Below are 20,640 nucleotides of genomic sequence, written 5' to 3'. Positions count from 1 at the left end.
AATTACATATGTGGCCTAATGAAAAACCGTTGTCGCCTTTTGTTTGCCAAACAGATGAAGAGCCCATAGAAAAAGAACCAAAACATCATTTGGCACATAGCGGGTTTTTTGAAAAAGAGAAGATAACCACTGCTTTCTTTTTAAGAGTAGGCCTTGAATCCACGTCATGTATGCTCTCATGTGACATGCTCACGTGACATATTATCATTGGGCCACGTCAAGGTTATTAGAGAGATTCCTATAACCCCCATTACAGGCAATTCATTTCAACTTCTGGAGAGAGTAAGTTATATGTTGGGGATGTTGAATTGCCTATGAACCTGGCGCCTGTGTACTGTAAAGGTTAGCATCTTAAAAACGATGATTTTGCTGGGTTCACATATGATATGCAAATGGTGTCTTTTCAATATTTCTCAACATCTATTCTAATCGCAGTTAATCCTAACCGCATGGTGGCCTGGTGGGTTATGATTTAATGAATGATGGCATACGTGTGAGAGATCCCAGCTGTCATTCATTCGATACGGCACGACGTGAATGTCTAATGGACAAACAATGAGGTTGGTCATTTGATGAGGCAGGTCAAGCGTGGAAAAGAAATACAGACAAAAGAGTCCGTAAAATATGGGATGTGAAGAGGGCGCCCTGCAAAATCAACTTCTGTGGGGACTACCTTAGTGTGTGCGTGTGATATCTACTTCGTCCATCATCTGCACCAGCTCATCTTAGGAGGTGAACAGGAAAATTAGACCAATCCCAAACTGAAGTGGGCCACACCACAGGGAACAGTTGGGATGGGGCAGCCTTACCATTGATGTTTATACATCATCCAACCTATTCATAAGGTGGGTCCCATCAGGATGTCAGGAAAGCAAAACGGAATATTAGCCGGATTCAAAGATGTGGTGGGCCCCATGAGGGTTTCCATGTCAGGCGTCCCACCTCATTTTCCGCTACGGTGTGGCCGACGTGAGTTTTGGATAAGCTCACGTTATGAAGCGTGCTCTGGACACGAGTATTAGGAACGGAGCATCACTGATGGGGCCCATTTCCTTTCTGTTGAAGGAAAGTCGCGTTTAAAACATGAGGGTGGCACGTACCTCCGTAGCCATGGCAAGAACGAACAGTCCATCCTAACCTTTCGATTTCCCATTTCCCAAAGACAGTGATTTGATTTCCTTGTTGGGTCAAAGGATATACATCAGACGGCTAGGATTGCATGATTGGTTTGCTTCCACCAAACAGCAGTGTGGCCACTGCTTTGGACGGTCCAAACAATTAGGCCGTTGTCAGAAGTCGATCTGCTATGTAAATGGAGGAAAAAAAAAGTAATTGTCAGTCCCTCTCTCTCTCTCTCTCTCTCTCTCTCTGTTACGCTGCTGAATGCGGATGATTGGCGTCGCACCACTGGTGATTTGGAAAAGGTGTTACGTTACATGAGAGTTCGTTTTAGCGTCTGTCGCGACACAGGATCTATCATGACACTTACTGGGACACTCATGCTGAAATGGTCCGATGATCTGAATCGTCCATGTTCTCCTTCAATAATTAAAAATATAAAATAAAAATTAAAACAAAAAAAAACTATTATCCTAACCTTTGATCTTTACAGTTGAACGAGGGGCACTGATTTCTTATTTCATTGTTCTAAATTCATCATCCGTTGAGGGTAACTTTCTTAGGATGCCCATTACAGAATAGAGTACAGCACATGAACAGTTCTGATCATACGAGTAATCAACATGTGGGCTCCTAAGCTGTAACACGCTAGATTCTGATAGGGACTCAGGCTCTGGAAAGTCAATATCATGGATATGATTGGTCCCAACCGTAGATGGTGGATAGGCCCAAATCCAACAGAGAGAGATCCTAACCATTAGTGCAAACCCTCTTTTCTGTGTGAGGAATTTAAACAATTTTCAAAGGGTCTGTGTTAAGTGCAGGGGCAGAGAGAGAGACGGTACACTATATTTTGGACTCCCCATGAATGGCTTCTGCACTACTATGTTGAATGAGAAAGGCTGATATATATTTAATATATAATTCTCAAAGATTTGTGGTGCATGAGACCATCCAAGCATCAATGGTTTGGATGGCGAAACAATGGTACAAAATGGAAACCACAACGTGCTGTACAGTCCTTCCGCACCAGCATTTTGGATAATATCGTCAAGCGTTAAATCTACAGTTTTACTGATGGACCCACCTGCCGGTGGACCAGGCCCTGGATTCCGTAAAATCAACTCTCTGCCACGTTGCAACTTGGGCCCAATTTTGCAATATTGAGACCGGGCTTGGGCACCTCCAAGTTATAGATAATGCTTGTAACTCAGACTGGCCAATTGCATCTGGCTAAGGGCAGGATTGCCATCGGGTGCCCATCAAATACCAATCAAGCTAAGGACTGTTACTGGGCCTAATTTTCACAATCGTACATTATGTAGATTCTTATCCAGTGGACCGTCTATGACATTGATGAGGCTATCTATGAACTGAATTGGAGCCCATTATGCAGAATCTTATACGGTTGGACCGTCTAGGATTTTAATGAGACTATCTCTAAACTGAATTTGAGCCCGTTTACTAAATGAGATGGGTGTGGGTCTAGTAGTTAGTCCCAATTCTCAAACCCAACCCGGCCCAGCTAGACATTTGCTACTGCTAGGCCAGTGTAAATCTTATCCACATCCGCATCTCACATAACAATGTCCAATGTACTGAATTCAGACATTAGTACAAGTGGGGCACCTTACTGGTTTATTACAGTGCATATTTTTAACCATGGAATAGGTGGGGGACCCACTGATGCCAGCTCGGCTCCTTAGCCAATTCCCCAACCGAAAATCTTGGGGGGTAGAGCCACCACACAATCTGCTGGTAATACGGCAACACCCCAACAGGTTCCACCTTTGCCACAAGGTGTGGAGCCTTTGCAGGAACATCAGGAATTGATGGGTGTCCAGCAACTCATGGCCAATAACTATCCAACGACAGAGAAGGGGAACCCCAATTTACAGGCATCGGATGCCATGATCAAGTGTGGTGTTGCGTCAATATGGAGGGGAGGGCAACGCCACGTATTGCATGGATAGGACATTTGTTTTTAATTACGATGGTGAAGATAGGTTGAGATAAATGGTTGAAATTGATTCCAAGTTTGTTAGAATTGGGATTGGGCCTTGTTTTTTTTTTGTTTCTCTTTTGCTACCGATGTAGTTTAAATTACTGAATTGGATTGTTCGGCTGGCCATTGGAATTTCACCCTCTAGAAACAAAATATTACTAGTAAAAAGAAAGAGTTTGCCTACTTCCATAGGCATGTTAGATGGCATTTTCTACTTTCCATGTTTCATATGGAAAATATGACGGTTTGGGACACCATATTTAAGCGAGAAATGCTAAGGGGATTGATGCACAAGCAAGATGGAGCCACCCATCAAGTGGACCAGCCCAAAACTCAAGGTACACCCATCAGGCGGGCCTCAAGTAGATATTGCAGCTGATCATCATTTCCCTATCCATCAATTTTTCTCATACACACATGACCAGCCAGATGAGCGGACCCATCAGATTTGGGAGGGTGCATGTTCTCAGCCCCCGGCCTGATGCATGCTGATAATCTTGCATTCGTGTTCCATCTCTCCTCCCACATAAAATGCTACCACACAACTTTCATCATCCTGCCTCTTCATCTCTACATTACAATCAAATAATAGATTTAAAAACAACATAGTATCCCTCGGTGCATCACCTTCCAAGTTCCAATTACATTTTCTCAGAATCTATACATTATGACTTGGCCAGTTCTAAGAAGAAGAATGAGGAATCCTACCCACTTGGAAGAACTCCCGGAGCCCCGGCCAGAGAATCTGGAAAGAGAGGATAAAACAAATACCAGTGCAAGCAAGCTCCACAGGCAAACGTTGCTGAAGAAGGAGCATATATGCAACTTAGATAGACACTGAAATAATATACACATCTGATGAACATACAGCAAAAATGATTTCAATAGGGTTGCGGCTTTGTTCCCACGAATGCATGCAATTTTAGGTAAGAGTTGCTATAGGTGGTGTTGATACGATTTCTAATTCGAGTTGGAATGCAGAATTCGGGATTGGGTTTGTCAATGGGTTGCTTTGATTTGTATATAGCTGACGTATGGGCGCTATTAAATGATCTCGAACTATGTAAACTTGCTGCTGCTTTCTTTCAAGGTACTGCTATGGCTACTCATGAGCATGACCAAGATCCAAGCTGTTCATCAGCTGGGCACCAACATCTGCGTGTGGTCATCAAGTGAGCCACATGTCTAGTACCCTGTTGCTCAGTTCTTTTTAGCTGGACTTTTTTTTTTTAGTGTGACCCACAGGCAAGAATGGACCAGCCTGATTTCTACACCAGGCCATAAACAATAGGCCCCACCTGATGAACAGCTTGGATCCAAGAATTTGTAGAATTTATATTGGGGCAGTCACTGAATTTTACAGATGAGTGGTTGTAATAGGTGCTTTAGGTATGTCTTCTAACTCGAATTAGTGGTAAGGTTTCTGATCAGGTACACTGGATTGGTTTGTGGTATTTCTGGATGGCAGGTTCAATGATATCAAACTCGAGCTTGAGGAAGAGCAGCTCAATAGTTACAGTTGATATGGTATTTAATGTGGATTTGATGTAGGGTGGCTGAATGTGCTTTGTTGATGATGAGGCCATGAGATCCGCTCCGGTGGGCATGGTGGGGGAGCCGGGTGTGCGATGAATGTAGGGACATCTTGGCCGGGCATTAGCACCGAAACACCTTTGGCATAGATGGACATCTGCACCATAATCACAACAATTACAAACCGCCATAAGATCTAGTTCCTTAAAAGAGAATTACAATAAAAGATAAATTTACTATGACTATTTTGATGTGATCAACATTACTTGAAACAACCTGCAGGCAGATGACATGGAACAGAGAAAGGTGTAAATGGAGGTCCTCATACATCAGGACAGGCATGGCATCCTTATGCCCCAACATCCAAGAAGTTGGGCATTTCAGCATATACCAGACCATTGATATGATGGGACACGCCGTGTGAGGGGGAAGCCTGTAGAAGCTCTCAGATTGGAAAGGTATATAATCATCCAATCTTAGGCATTATATTTCTTAATCATTTATTTGTAGGGCACTTACTAAGGTTTTAGGGGCATCCACATGATCCGCACGACATTTGACAACATTTGTTCACGTCATTGTTTTAAACATAGGTCAGAACTGAGATGATTAGGATTTAGTTCTGAACGAAACGAGTCATAACACTCCAGAACACGAATAGATCTGACAGAATTGGAAGGAGTCTTTCCAGTTTCGTTCCAAGTAACACAACCAAACATAGTTTTAAATATCGTCACATGCGACTGGTATTGCCTAACTCATATCAAGTTTGGTCTGAAATGAAATGATCCACCATGCAGATACAGGACCGGACCAAGTAAGACCGGTTTCAGTCCCCAGGCGATTTGTACTCCGAAACATGTAAAGCTTAAATACATGCTACCAAATGACATTTAAAACCAGGGTGTAAGGACCCAGCAGTTCTTCAACATAGAGGCCCGCAAGACTGGACACCTAACCGTATGGTGAAAGCTCCTGTCTTGGAGACAAAATAAACAAACAGCACAATGACAGCAGCAACAACAGGGGCAACAACTAGTACTGCTGGTACGACTACTTACTACAATAGCAGACAACAAAGCAATGACAATAACAGCGACAATGACTAATGCCACAGGAATCACCTACGTTAGTTTCACCAGCCAATTCGGCTTACTGAAATTCAAGGGAATTCATGTCTCAGTCTCAAAACTCAATTCAGGAGGAGCATGGACATTGGACAGGACTTGAGCAAGTGAAATGTAAAAGGGGCCTCACCAAGCAAGCCAAACAAATGGAGGCCAAGATGTTCATCAGGTGGGGCCTACGTATGGATATGCTCTGACCCAAAACTCAGGTCAATCCACAAATCAGGTATGCCATGAGTGAAGTAGAATGTAAACCATTAGCCATATTCTTCTAACAGCCTGTTTTCTCAAACACTTTTGGCGTGCCTGATGAGTTGAACGGTCTGATTTTAGGGCCATGGCAAGTTCAAGGCAGTTCTGAACCTAATGGATGGCCAGGATGTCATAATAAATGTGCAATGTTGGCATATCTACACAGCTTAAAATCAGGGCATCAATTTCTCTATTTACATCCTAGGGAAAAATATACCCCAAAAACATAGGGAGAAAGGGCAAGAGAAAAACACATAAAATCACAAGCTTAGGCCATTCCAATGGATGATAAGAACCATTCAAGAGGTCAGTAGCACCATGAATACATCATGCAAAGTAAGAGTTTCCACAAGATCCTAGCCATCCAAGCCATTCAATCTATGGACAGGTAAGAAACATAGAATTGAATGCTGGAAACATAGATTGATCAGCATTCAATTCTATGTTTCAGGTGGTTCAGGCATCCTTACAGAAACAGCAGACCTTCCACGTGATATGCATGGTGGGGCCCACCTCTGAAGTGGGCCTAGCCAAGGGTGTTCCGAATCTGATAACCGACTCCCTTGCACTTATCCCAAAAAGATCAGGGCCACTCACTAATCTGCCCTGGTGGGGAGAAAATCAAGCCAGTCCACACAACAGGCAGCCGAACATGTGCAATAAAAGGACAGCGTGATGAATGGCCTAGACCTTGCAAGTGTATGCCCTTGCACCAGTGCACGGGAATAGTTTGTGCACTAACCATCTTACTTCTCTTCTTCACTAGGCAGAAACAGGGAAAAACAAAATAGAAGAGTTCATTTTGGGTCTCGCCACATGCTGGGCCCACATGCTGAGATGGTTTGACGATTTGAACCATCAACATTCTCATTTCTATCTTAAATAAGCAATTGTTCCATAACCAGGCTTCAGCAATGATCCTAACCTTTGATTTTAGAGTTGAATGTGACCCATTGAAAATTTTATTTTCATTCTTCCAAATTAATCTACAGTTAGAGGTGATTACAGTCAACCGTTCCACCGTACGCTTCTTACTGTGGCCCACATAGCATAAGGTTACCAACATGGACGGTTCCAATCATTGGACAACTCAGTATTGGGACCCCCCAGTGGGCAGCTACAAACATCACAAGCTGGCTTCTACTCCCTACTGAGTCCAAAGGAACTCAAATTACAGGAACAATAAAACAACTTCATTTCATGATGTGATTTTTTATTTTTATTTTTGAAAGATAACCTCATTTCAAGAAGTGTTTTTTAGTGCAAAATTCCTGGTTAGTTAATATTTTACCAAATAGTGCCCCACCCGCCCCCGCCCCCAAAAAAAAAAAAACCCCATGGTGCTTTTTAGTTTTTAAAGGGAGAAATTATGTACATGCTCCCCTTGTTTAATTTTTCTTTAGAAAGTGGAGTATCGAGAATTGTGGGCCCTGTGTTGTATGTGTCTGACATCCAACCCATTCAACAGATGCACCACACCAAGATTATCAGATGAGCGGAAATATGGCACGTTCAATCATAACGTCGGCTAAACCATACAAGATAATGTACACAGCTAAGTAACACCCATATTCAAGTGTGGCCCATCTGATGATTCGATTAGCCAGATTTATTGTTCTTGTGATCACAATGATGGGTTGCATGTGTTAGACGGGCTGGATGTATGCTACTTTTAAAGAAAGAAAAACAGACAAAGGCGTTTTGGTAAATTTCTCTCTCAAAAAGTCTCTTCTAGGGAATTTGCAATTTTCCCCAATTGTCCCAGCATTGTTTGGAAAAGAAATTGCAAATTCCTGAGGAATTTTGGGGTAAAAATGACTCTCAAGAAATGATCCAGTTGCCTCCTAACACTCTAAATGACAGTGCTCCTCGTTGCATAAGCACACATAGATTATCCAATTAATCGATCTGGACCGTGCATTAGGTTCAGCACCCATTTTACAGGCAACCACGCAAAGAAACAAACCATTTGGACGACTCAAGTCGTCCAATACATAGCACATGAAAAGATGAACGATCAAGATCGTTTTATATAAAAGGGTCTAGTCAACAATTTCAACAATCTAGCTACAAGGGTCCACAAAGATTGCTTTTGGATTCAAATAATTGCTTTTACAGACAGATTAGATTATCCGATCAGTCTGGTTTTTACATGATAGCCGATGAAATGTATTTTAGACTTTTGAACTGACTCAGTATCCCGATGTAGAAGGAGCACTATTTCTGATAATGCTTGGAGCACACTGGATCCTATCCTGTTCAGTTTTTTTTAAAAAAAAGAAGATAATACTGTTTAGGAAATTGTTATTTCCACCCCCTAAAATTGTTAATTGCACTCCAAAGAGAGTGATTTGGTTATTAGAGATATACATCAAATCATCATTTGTATGAACAAATTTCGCGTAGTGGTGGAAAGAACACACCAAAATAGAAAGGGAAAAATGTAAATAAAAAAAATAAAAATCAACGTTTCTCAAGAAAGAAAGATAGAAAAACAATGAGAAAAGAGAGTAGTAGTAGTAGTAAATCTACACAAAATCAATGGCTTTTTCGTAATAATCGGAAGAGAAGAGAGGACTTACATTGGGAGATCGTACCCCAACCTTGGAAGAAACTCCCGTCCCACGTTCCAAATCCCCAGCAGCATTTCTCCCTCCCCCTCTCCCATCAGTCGATCTCGGCCGTAGAAACCTCTCGAAGATGGCCATCACCAGGAACATGGAGATCAAGATCGCGGTAGCCACGAATCCGAAGGAAACCGCATTCACGGAGTTATCGAAATGCCTCCACCGCTCCTCTTCCCGTTGCATCATCAGTGGTGGGGCCCCTGATGGCGCCAAACCCCACCCGTTCTCTTCCATCTCTCTTCTCGCTCTCGTCGGAAAATCTGTAAACGTTATGTAGACTTTAAAGAAGAGTAATGGAGAGAATGGAAAGAGAGGAGATGGAGTGAGAATCTCTTCTTCTCCTTCTTCTTATGCTCATTTGCTTTTCCATGATACTGTAATTTTAGTCATTTGTAGAGAGAGAGAGAGAGAGAGAGGTGTGGTTTGCATCATGGGCGATGGAATGATGGGGTTTTTTAAGGCTTTAACACACACATGTGAGAGAGGGAGAGGACGATTTTGTCCTTGCAGACTCCTCCTCCCAGAGCTCGTGAGATGATACGGTAGCGCCGGAAGAACAGGAATATGGTACAGCCACTAGCTACAGTACATATATGGCAGGGAAATCTACCCATCGGGACCGTTCATCTGGTGAGATATACGTTGGATAGATTATGCCAAAGAAATAAACCAGTATTCTATTCTATTCATGAAATTTCTGCAATTACGTTTTGCTGAATGCTTGGCCATTAAATATTTTCATCTAACATCTTCTCGTTTAGTGGTGCCTTTTCTGATGGATATGATCATTGGATATTTGCATATTTTGAAAAACCATGCATCTAAGGTAGAGCGAACTATATGGACGGATCCGATTGATTTATTACCCTGCCACCTATACGGTGGAGAGTTTGCGCTGCCTTATTACGGTTCTGCCTCCTCCACCGTATCAACTTCCTGAGGACTGACCACCTAGTCCTCACGTGTGTAAGACGTCTAACCCGTGCAGAGTTTGGCCGTCCCATGAAATCACAAGTCTAGAAAATCAGGCCGATCCACTCACTGTGACCTCTAGTCCGCTTGTTGATTCTTCAGTGGGCCCACCTGATAAGTTGAACGGAGCAGTTTCTTCGCCAGCAGATATCCATTACCTGCACCACCGTTTGCATGGCTCGGATATCCTACGCAAGGTGACACGTAGGCCCGAAGGATGAGCGGCTGGATGCTAACAGCATAGGTGATAGGTTCTCTTTGGATAGCAGTATGAACGGCCAGGAAACCACACTTATACCGTGTACGTGTCGCACATATTTCAATCCGTCTAGAGTGTCGGTGAACCCAAATGACGCTGATCGAATGATCCTCCACGTCCAGCTGGTGGCCGTTGAATAAACAAATGGATAAGAAATGATCAGCGTTCCGAATTTCTAAGTTATGGTACATCCACGATGGTTTCCATGATACGGACATTCGTGATTAAACTATACGCAATGTGTGGGGAGAATAAGTTCGAAATGTCTAAGTTAATGGTGGCAAAACAGACTGAAATTTGCTAATTTGCCCTTAATCCTGACTAACCGACTTTCTTCCTTCTAACTACAACCGTTCAAAATTTACAATAATAAGGCAGCTTTAACCATTTAACACTGAGGTTTTGGTATAGATTCTCTGTAGGGGTGGCTAACCGTGAAGTGTGGACTGACGGCGGGTGTACTAACAAGCTAAGAAAAAAAAAGATACCACGTTTCAACACTGACCTCTTGGCGGATTGGATGGTGACCCAACACCGCCTATTTCCTTGTTGACGGGACTCTGTGGAGCCCACCGTCATGTATATTTTTATCTACGGTGTCAATCTGTTTTGCCAGTTTATTACAAGGGATGTCAACACCGACTATTTCCCAGTTGACGGGACTCTGTAGGGCCCACCGTGATGTATATTTTATCTACTGTGTCCGTCTACTTTGCCGGTTTATTACAAGGGATGAGCTCAAAATTGAAGCATCTCCAAAAGCTTGGTTAAACCCACGTTACAGGAAGCGGTGGGGATTGAAGTTTGGTTAAATTACGTTACAGGAAGCGGTGGGGATTGAACGCGTCCCATTAAAAACTTCAAGTTTTGCATCAAGCTGATATGTTTTCTCTCCGCTCATATAATGTGTCTTTATGAACAGGTTGAATGACAAATAAACATAGTGGTGGCACTGGACATCATTGTACCCACTGTTTCCTTATGGTGTGGTCCACCTGAGCTTTAGATATGCTTTAATTTTGGGCTCGAGCATCAGCAAAATGGATAGAAAGAGTGGATAAAACACATGTATCATGGTGAGCCCCACGTAGTCCAGTCACCGGGCATCATTGGTGTTGGCGTCACCCCCAATCCACTTCCTCTATCCATTGACGATTGTGCTAGATATTCGTGATTGATCTGATAGTTATGAACATCCCACTTGTGCATATTTTTTTGTCATTGCCCATCCAGGAGGGATGACCACCAAATATGATTTAGATTTATCAAATGTTGATGTAGAGCAGGTCGCGGACAGTTTCATGGCCAAGATGGATTAGAAAAGGCCGGCCGACGACAGAAGTGTTTCGGACCGTCAGACCTTAGATCGGGCGTATCTCGCAATCCGGAATGGGTTATCTGACGTAAAATATATGATTTTGGGGTAGAACGAACTACTTTAGCCAACCAACCCCGCTACGCCGGGTTGCACAGCCAGGAATTACGAAAAAAACCCTGAATCGACGGTCGTTTCCCTGTTTTAATTTCGTTTTTACTATAAATAGTAAGTTTTAGTTTGATTATAACTCTTCATCCGTCGGGCTTTAGGAGTTGCACCAAAGTGAAAAGAGCTTAGAATAATTAGGAGAACGGTTTGGTGAAGCCAAATAGGACACTTACTATTTTGGCTGAAAATCTTGCGCACTAGTAGACATCACGAATGTCTATAAATAGTAAGTTTACTATTTATAGTAAGTCGCGGATTCTAGGAGTTTTAGTCGTAGTTTAATTCTAATTTCTTTCTCATTGCTTGGTACCCCTATTTAAAGAGTTGTGAACTCGTTTTTATTCGTCAATTAATCAATTTTGAATTTATTAGAATTTATTTCTATTTTCTGCTTTCTTTCCTCGTGGATTCGAGAAGTCTCTGTGAGGAGTCCAGAGAAGCTCCGTGGATTCGGAGTAGTTATCCTCATCACGTTCATCCTTGCGTCAGATATCCATCAATTACTTGTTTATATGATCGGTATTAGACATGCACCAATCTATTTATTCAACTAGGATCAATTAATTGCTGGAAATGCTGGTGTTGGCTTCATTCTTAAGTTGGTCCATTCAACATTCTTCTCTTCTTTATTTCTACGAATTTATTGTACTTTTTTTTCTGAATTTTCATCTATTATAATAAACTTGTTATTATACTATTTTTTATTGTTTGAATTTGGTGTGGAGTTGTGGACTTTTTCTTGTTTGAATCCAAAGGACCTTATAACAAAATTCGTACTTCATGCGAAGCATTGAAACATGGCTTTGCATCTTCTCCCTGATCAAATAAATGTATTTTAAACAGATTTGTTTTGTTTACAAATTTATCTTCACACAAATTGCATTTAATCTTTATTCTTTCAGATGTTGGGGAATAGACTTGAATACCTTAATTACAAATGTCGGCGAATGGGTCATCGGACAACATTTCTATACAAGGTCTTTTGTTAATAAATTAGAGAGTTACTTTTTTAAGCGAAGTCATCAAGCCAATATAATTTACTAGAAATAAATTATAACACGTTGAAAATTCAAATGTTAATGTAAGTCTGACCCAACCCAACCCTAATCCAACCTGACACAACCCAAGCAACCCCCTTGACTATCCAGTCTAACCTTGACCCAACTTGACGCAACCCAACCCGCAGAACCCAAGTAGCCCCCTGACCATCGTGGCCCAATACAACCTAACATGACACAATCCAACCCTGACTCAACCCGATGGAACCCAATGGATAGTCATGTCGATGGATTTAAACATATATTTTTTATTCTTGAAGAGAATGACTGAAGGAGAAAGAAATCAGAGATAGATAGAAAGAGAGAGAGAGAGAGAGAGAGAGAGAGAGAGAGAGAGGTGAGGTTGCCACTACTAGCCGGGTGGTGGGGTCGGGTGGGGCCTGTGAGTCAAGTCAGATTGCGCTCAACCGAATCAGTTCGAGCGAGTTTTTCGAGCTACCCTGACTCATGTTAACTCTAGTGACAATAGACGTGAGTCTATAAATTAACTTTTTCTTTCACCGATACTTACAGCTCAATATTTCTCAAATAAATAATAATATATAGATAAATAAATAAAAAGTTAGACAATGCTGATTTTTTTTTTATATATTAAAAAAAATATGGCCTATTACAATCAACAATGTTAGTTGACTAAATGAAATTAATGAATATATATATATACCCAAATCATCTATTGGAACCGACGATTAGAGTAGTTCGCGGAATGTAAGCGAATGGGTATGATCAACTAAATCGGAACTTAGTTTATCATGATCCTACATCTTAGGATTGAAGATATTTAAATCTACTCATAGGATAACATACTGGAAGCCACTAGGCAATAACAATCTAAGCTACAAATAGGCTATATTATGCTATAATAAATGGGAAAGGTAAATGCAAAGTAAAAAAGATGTGTTTGACATAGGGGCTCAAGCTCTTCTTCACTTGCTTGTTTTATAGCTCATCAAGGTGGCAAAATACTCGTTGAGTTTTTTTTCTTGATCCTTGACTTTTTCATGATTTTTAGATATGGAAATCTCTTAGATGAATCCCGAACCATTAGTTTCTTGGATTTTCTTCTCATATTTGATCTCTTCGATGGAAGATGTTTGTGGTCCATTAATTGAATTTGGTCATCAATCTTAAGAGCGCCAAGATTCCTTTGATAAAGATAGTTAGGCCAAGATCAAGATCACTCATATGGTATTCCACCTCCTCCACTTCAAGGCGTCGAACGGTTCAGATCAAACTACCTCTTGCATCTGATTCTTGCTCTTTGTTCGTCGATGTTTAGAGGTGGTGGAAGTGATAAATGGATGGAACCCATCACATCCTGATCTCCCAAATTCTTGAGCCCAAACGTGCCATGGCTTGGGAGCTAATCAGGTTGATGTGTTTGTCTCTCCAAAATTGGGGTTAAATCGAAACTGAATTCACTTGTATATAGGTTTGATTTTTTGATATTTAGGACATTCTCAAACTCTATAGAATCTCTGAACATCTCTTTGAAGATATTCCATTTTAGAAAAAAAAATGTGGGAAATATTGGCTTTGCTAGGGATGTTGTTGGGGACAAAAGATACGGAGTTCGGAGACTCGGACTCTATGCCTGGGGTCGCCAAAGGATGTGTCAGATCCGAGACATGGTTTACTGAGCCGAGACAGAAGTTGAGTCGGCTCGGACTACACATCAGCAATCCGGGCATGCATCGGGCCGATCTTCTTATCGGATCGGCCAGCGCAAGATAAAGCCTCATCCCGAATATCTTGGGACAAGATCCCCGACCCCGAAACTCACGGGATCGAACGAAGACTGGAGATGGGCACGATCCTGTCTCCGTGATACCAGGAGAGGATCCCGCACACGATATCAGGAGAAGAATCCTCGTACAAATAAATGCTCCAGCAACTATAAAAGGGGCACCGCCCTCGTCTGGTAGGGTAAGGCAAAAATTTCTATCTCAAAACCCCTCAATACGCTTAGACCCAGAATCCAGGCCTGACTTTGGCATCGGAGGGTCCCCTGCTTAAGCCAGGGTCTCCTTTGTCCTCTTTTTGTGCAGGTACACGAAGGTCTAAGAGGGCGAACCAGATATTCGCATCAACAGTTTGGCGCCGTCTGTAGGATCCGTACAAAAAAGCCATCTCATATTTCTATATTGAATTCCATGGTGATGACGAGAAGGACGGTCCCAGAAGAAGATTTGAACGAGATTGCGATTACAGGGCCAGCGGGTCCAGTTGCGGTCCCCGCAGCCCAGAACCCGCCTAACAACTGCCAACGAGGGGCGGCCAGGACAAGCAACAATCAGCGGGGTCGCAACGACGGGCGGCTGGACCAGGAGGTTCAAGAAATCCGGTCCGATATGAATATGATGAAGCAGATGCTGGAACGAATGTATCAGCAGCAAATGCAGCCACTCCCGCATCCTCAAGGAGAGACAGCGCACGTTCCGACTGCGGCGGTTGATCCTCAACCTTCCGCGCCGCAGTCTTTGCGGCCGAGCCAACCCCACGGCGAGTCTGAACCATCTCCAGCGCAGTCGGCCAACGCTTCCCTGCCCCCGACCGATCTTCGACACGAGATAGAATGAAGAAGGCGCAACCGCCCTTCCATGGAAGGCACGGCCGAGAGCAGTGAACCTTGGAAAGCCGATATTCAAAATTTTAAAAAAGAAGTGCGGGAAGAAATGGCGAAAGAGATGGCAGACATAAAGCATGGCCGGAATATGTACTCGGCCAGATCCGAAGCAAAGGCGTCCCTCTTTGTGGACTCGGTAATGAAGGCTCGGTTGCCCGAGAGGTTTCGCTTACCTCAAATCACTCCTTTCACCGGCAAGACCGACCCAACGGAGCACATCGAATGCTTCAGAACCTATATGGAGCTCCACGATGCCTCGGATGCGGTGATGTGTCGGGCCTTTTCTCTTACATTGACCGATGTAGCTCGACTGTGGTTCAAACAGTTGAAGCCAAAGTCCATCAGCTCATTCGTTGAGCTGAGCGACGCCTTCCTCACAAACTTCATCGGCGGAAAAAAGAAATTGAAGCCCCCTGCACATTTGAACAACATAGTTCAAAAGCAGGGAGAGCTATTGAAAGATTATATCAAGCGTTTCAATTTCGAATCCCTTCAGGTTCGAAAACATTCAGAAGAAACGGCTCTCAATGCGCTCATGCAAGGAGTTAGAGATAAGTCATTCCTAGCATCTCTAGACAAAACTCCGCCTGATACTCTGGCAGAATTTATGGCACGGTCAGATAAGTATGCAAACGCCGAAGAAACGCGAATTCTGCGTGAAACCAAAACTTTGGTCAAAGAGTCGGCCAAAAAGGAAGCCGACTCGGCCGGAGGAAGGAAACGCAAGGATGATCAAGCGCATGATGAGCGAAGGTCAGGTAAACGGCCAGATCGAAGATTTTTCATATATACCCCCTGAACAAGACTCAGGAACAGGTATTGATGGAAATCAAAAGCGAAGGCTTTGTCAACTGGCCCAGTAAGCTCAGAAGTAATCCTAATCGGCGGGACAAGGATAAATACTGCCATTATCACCGTGATCACGGGCATAACACAAGTGATTGCCGACACCTAAAGGAAGAGATCGAACGACTCATAAGGGACGGCCGACTCAAAGAGCATGTGGTTAAACCTGGGGTAGCTGAGGGACGTCCGTCCGAGAGTCAGCCTATGGAAGAAATACGGACAATTATCGGCGGCCCGCGAGGTGGGGGCGACTCAAACAATGCTCGAAGGAATCACGCGAGGAAGCTCAGTCAGCCTAAATCCGAGCTTATGATTATAGATCGGCCACCAAAGGAGAAGAAAAGGGAAAGATATTGCATCTCATTTACAGAGGAAGATGCCCGATGTATCTATCACCCCCACGATGACGCATTGATTGTCACCCTGACTATCGCTAACCGGAAAGTGTTCCGGATACTCGTCGATACGGGGTCATCTGCAGACGTGTTATTTACACAGGCGTTCGACAAAATGGGGATTGAACGATCCATGCTACGCCCAGTTCGGACCCTGTTGATCGATTTTTCCGGAGGACAGGTACTGCCCGAAGGGATTGTCTCGTTACCACTCACTGCTGGTAGTGCCCCACATCAGACGACGATGATGGTTGAATTCTTAGTCGTCGATCAACCCTCAGTATACAACGCAATACTCGGCCGACCTTCATTGAGTCTCCTCCAGGCCGTAGTATTCACATATCATCTTTCACTGAAATTTTCGACTGAGTCGGGAGTAGGAATTGTCAAAGGAGACCAGCAAGATGCGAGGCGTTGTTACATGATAGCTGTAAAAGGAACCGCCGACAAAAGTCTGATCAACATATCAACGATCGAATCATTGGACCCCCGGGGCAAGAATCATGAACGAGGGCAACCGGCAGAAGATCTTATCTCAGTCCCCTTGGTCGAAACAGATGGATCCAAGACGGTACGAATTGGCTCGTCCCTACAGTCCCCCTTGAAAAAAAAGCTGATAGCCCTGCTCCGTAGGTACGCCGACGTATTTGCCTGGTGTCATGAAGATATGCCCGGGATCGACCCCTCTGTGATGACTCACCGACTCAACATCGATCCGTCGTATCGACCGATCCGACAGAAGCGACGACCGATCGGCCCTGAACGATACGCAATCATTGAAGAAGAAGTCAATAAACTCCTCCAGGCTAATTTCATAGAAGAAATACACTATCCAGAATGGGTCGCGAATGTCGTACTTGTAAAGAAATCCAACGGGAAGTGGCGAGTCTGTATTGACTATACTGACTTAAATAAAGCCTGCCCGAAGGATAGCTTTCCGCTTCCAAGGATAGACCAGCTGGTAGATAGTACCACCGGACATGAGCTCCTTAGCTTCATGGATGCTTATTCAGGGTATAATCAAATTGCAATGCATAAAACAGATAAATCAAAAACTACCTTTGTCACCGACAAAGGCCTTTATTGTTACCGAGTGATGCCATTTGGTCTGAAGAATGCCGGCGCAACTTATCAAAGATTAGTTAACAAAATCTTCGCTCGGCTTATCGGCCGAACCATGGAAGTATACATTGACGACATGCTCGTCAAAAGTATACACGCGCCAGATCATGTGAATGATTTGGAAGAAATCTTTCTCATCCTACGGAAGTTTCGGATGAAGCTGAATCCGAGTAAATGTGCTTTTGGGGTGGGCTCTGGAAAGTTCCTCGGTTTCTTGGTCAGTCAGCGAGGAATAGAGGCAAACCCTGAGAAGATAAAGGCTTTGATTGATATGGAATCCCCTAAGACCATTAAGGACATCCAAAGGTTGACTGGACGAGTCGCAGCACTTAATCGGTTCCTGTCCAGAGCCACGGACAAATGTCTCCCTTTCTTCAAACAGTTGAAAGGAAGACAAACAATGGGTTGGACGGAAGAATGTGAAGCGGCATTCCAACAATTAAAATCATATCTCGGTTCTCCACCTCTCTTATCAAAACCCGAATCAGGGGAGTCCCTGCTCCTTTACCTAGCAGCATCCGAGGCAGCGGTTAGCTCGGCTTTGATACGAGAATCCGAAGGAAAGCAACTGCCGGTTTATTACGTCAGCAAAGCGTTATTACCAGCAGAAACGAGATACCCAAGCTTGGAAAAAGTGGCATTGGCTTTAATAACTTCCTCTCGCCGACTCAGGCCGTATTTCCACGCCCATACCATCATCGTGATGACCGATCTTCCGCTTCGCCAGGTATTGCAGAAGCTTCGGGCCGACTCACGAAGTGGGCTATCGAATTGAGTGAGTTTGACATTCAATACAGACCGAAGGTAGCAGTCAAAGGGCAAGCCGTAGCTGATTTCATTGCCGAAGGAACACCACCAACCGAACTCCCGGTCAACGATATGCCAAAGGATGTTGCGGTTCCAGCAACGACCACTCCCCCGACCCTTACCTGCCCTATTCCCTGAAAATTGTTTGTCGACGGTTCTTCCAACTCGAAGGCAAGTGGGGCCGGGGTTGTGCTGGAGACCCCCGATCATACCTATATACAGTATGCCTTACGACTTGGATTCCAAGCATCGAACAATACAGCAGAATATGAAGCATTGTTACTCGGCCTCCGACTCGCCGCTAGCATGGAAGTCACGCACCTAAATGTTTTCAGCGATTCTCAGTTGGTTGTTAATCAAGTTACCGGTATATACCAGACACGGAAAGAACAGTTAAGAGCATACATGAAGAAAGCGAAAGAACTTATCAATGGATTTCAACTCTGTCGTGTCACTTGGATCCCTCGAACAGAAAACGGCAAAGCCGATTTATTAGCAAAGCTCGCCTCCGCCGATGTAGATGATATACCCAGGTCTGTCCCTGTCGAATACGTCGATAAGCCGAGTATAAATGAACCAATTAGCGAGGCCATTAATACAATCGACTCGGAACCATCCTGGACCGATCCGATCCGCCAATACCTTGACAAGGGAAAGCTGCCTGAAGATCGTGCCGAGGCTCGACGAGTTAAGATCCGAGCCTCCCGTTACACCATACTCAACGGAACCCTCTATAAGAAAGGGTACTACGCCCCGTTGCTACGGTGCCTCAAACCCAGTGAGGCGAACTATGTATTGCGTGAAATCCATGAAGGAATCTGCGGAAACCACTCTGGAGGGCGATCTCTCGCCCACAAGGTCCTACGACAGGGATATTACTGGCCCACTATCCAATACGACGCTCGCAAGCTCGTCCAAAAATGCGACAAATGTCAACGGTTCGCGACAATTCCGATGCAAGCCCCCGAGGCACTGACGCCGATGACTGGTCCCTGGCCCTTCGCACAGTGGGGCGTCGACATCATAGGTCCACTCCCTATGGGAAAAGGTCAGACCAAGTTCGCTGTGGTAGCAGTGGATTATTTTACAAAATGGGTCGAGGCGGAGCCATTAGCTAAAATAACCGAGCAGAAGATCACCGAGTTTGTGTGGAAAAACATTATCTGCCGATTCGGAGTACCCCGTACCATTATTACAGACAATGGAAGGCAATTTGATAATAGAAGCTTTCGCGAGATGTGCGACAACCTCGGAATCAGAAACGTCTATTCTTCGCCTCATCATCCTCAAACTAACGGACAAGTAGAAGCGGTTAACAAGATTATCAAGCAACATTTACGGACCAAGCTTGACCGGGCCAAAGGAGCATGGGCCGAAGAGCTCTCAAAAATTCTCTGGGCTTACCGAACTACAGCTCGAACCGCCACAGGGGAAACGCCCTTTTCACTCGCGTATGGCTCGGAAGCCGTCACTCCCGTTGAAATCGGATTACCCTCGGCTCGAGTCACTTCGTTCAATACGGAAGAAAATGAAGAACTCCTTGCACTCGGGCTCGACCTTCTGGACGAACTAAGGGAAGTGGCGCGGCTGCGCACGGAGGCACGACAACGACAAGTGACTCGGTTCTACAATACCCGAGTTAAGATCAGGAGGTTTCGAATGGGAGATATGGTTCTCCGAAAAGTATTTTCTAATACCAAGGAATTTGGATCGGGTACGTTGGGACCCAATTGGGAAGGACCCTATATCGTCTCGGGCACCATCCGACCAGGAACGTATCGGCTAGAAGATCTAAATGGACAATCATTGCCTCATCCGTGGAACGCTGAGCACCTAAAGATTTACTATCCGTAGCTTGGTACTCAATGTTTAAAAACTTTGAACTAAGAAAGATTGAAGCCATGTCAAATGAATAAAACTAAGTGTTTTCTCTCATTCATCAACCACATGCAAGTACAACATGTGAATACATCGATAAAAAAAAAACAACACAAGGGGCCCTGGTTACTGTCCTCCGGAAGGAACGGTACCCGAAGCATTCTCGCATGTACCGGCCTCATCCCCAGCGTCCGGATTCTCGGATTCTGAGGCTCCTCCTCCCTCGATTTCTGAGAGATCAAGGTCAGGAAAAGATTTCTTTATGTCTTTGACACATTCGAGATATCCGCTTTGGAACAAGCGATCCCTCTCATCCTCGAACTCCGCTGACTCAAGGAAAGCTTGGACGGCTTAGTCCCTAGCCTTCTCAGCCTCCCGAGTCTTCTCGTTGGCCTGCTGAATATGTTCCGCCGCCTCAAGCTTGGCCCAAGCCAAGTCATCTGCACAAGAGGCATGGACTGCGAGAACTCGTCGGTTCTCCTCTTCAGCTCTGGATAGGAGAGCCATTACCCGAGTAACCTCGGCTTG

General features: G+C 44.1%; 1 protein-coding gene across 1 annotated transcript; it reads right to left on the bottom strand.

Annotated features, from left to right (window-relative positions):
* Window positions 1-3,656: 3,656 nt before the first annotated feature.
* On the bottom strand, window positions 3,657-9,111 carry LOC131230770 (uncharacterized). Its single transcript, XM_058226778.1, has 2 exons — window positions 8,619-9,111; window positions 3,657-4,814 (listed from the first exon to the last, which is right to left on the bottom strand). The coding sequence occupies exons 1-2, from the start codon at window positions 8,895-8,897 to the stop codon at window positions 4,656-4,658; spliced, it is 438 nt and encodes a 145-aa protein (XP_058082761.1). The 5' UTR covers window positions 8,898-9,111; the 3' UTR covers window positions 3,657-4,655.
* Window positions 9,112-20,640: the final 11,529 nt, after the last annotated feature.

This window comes from Magnolia sinica, chromosome 1 (assembly GCF_029962835.1).
Source record: "Magnolia sinica isolate HGM2019 chromosome 1, MsV1, whole genome shotgun sequence".
In the NCBI taxonomy this organism is placed as follows: Eukaryota; Viridiplantae; Streptophyta; class Magnoliopsida; order Magnoliales; family Magnoliaceae; genus Magnolia; species Magnolia sinica.
Note: the sequence above shows the minus strand (reverse complement) of the source record. Positions and strands in the feature narration are given on the sequence as shown.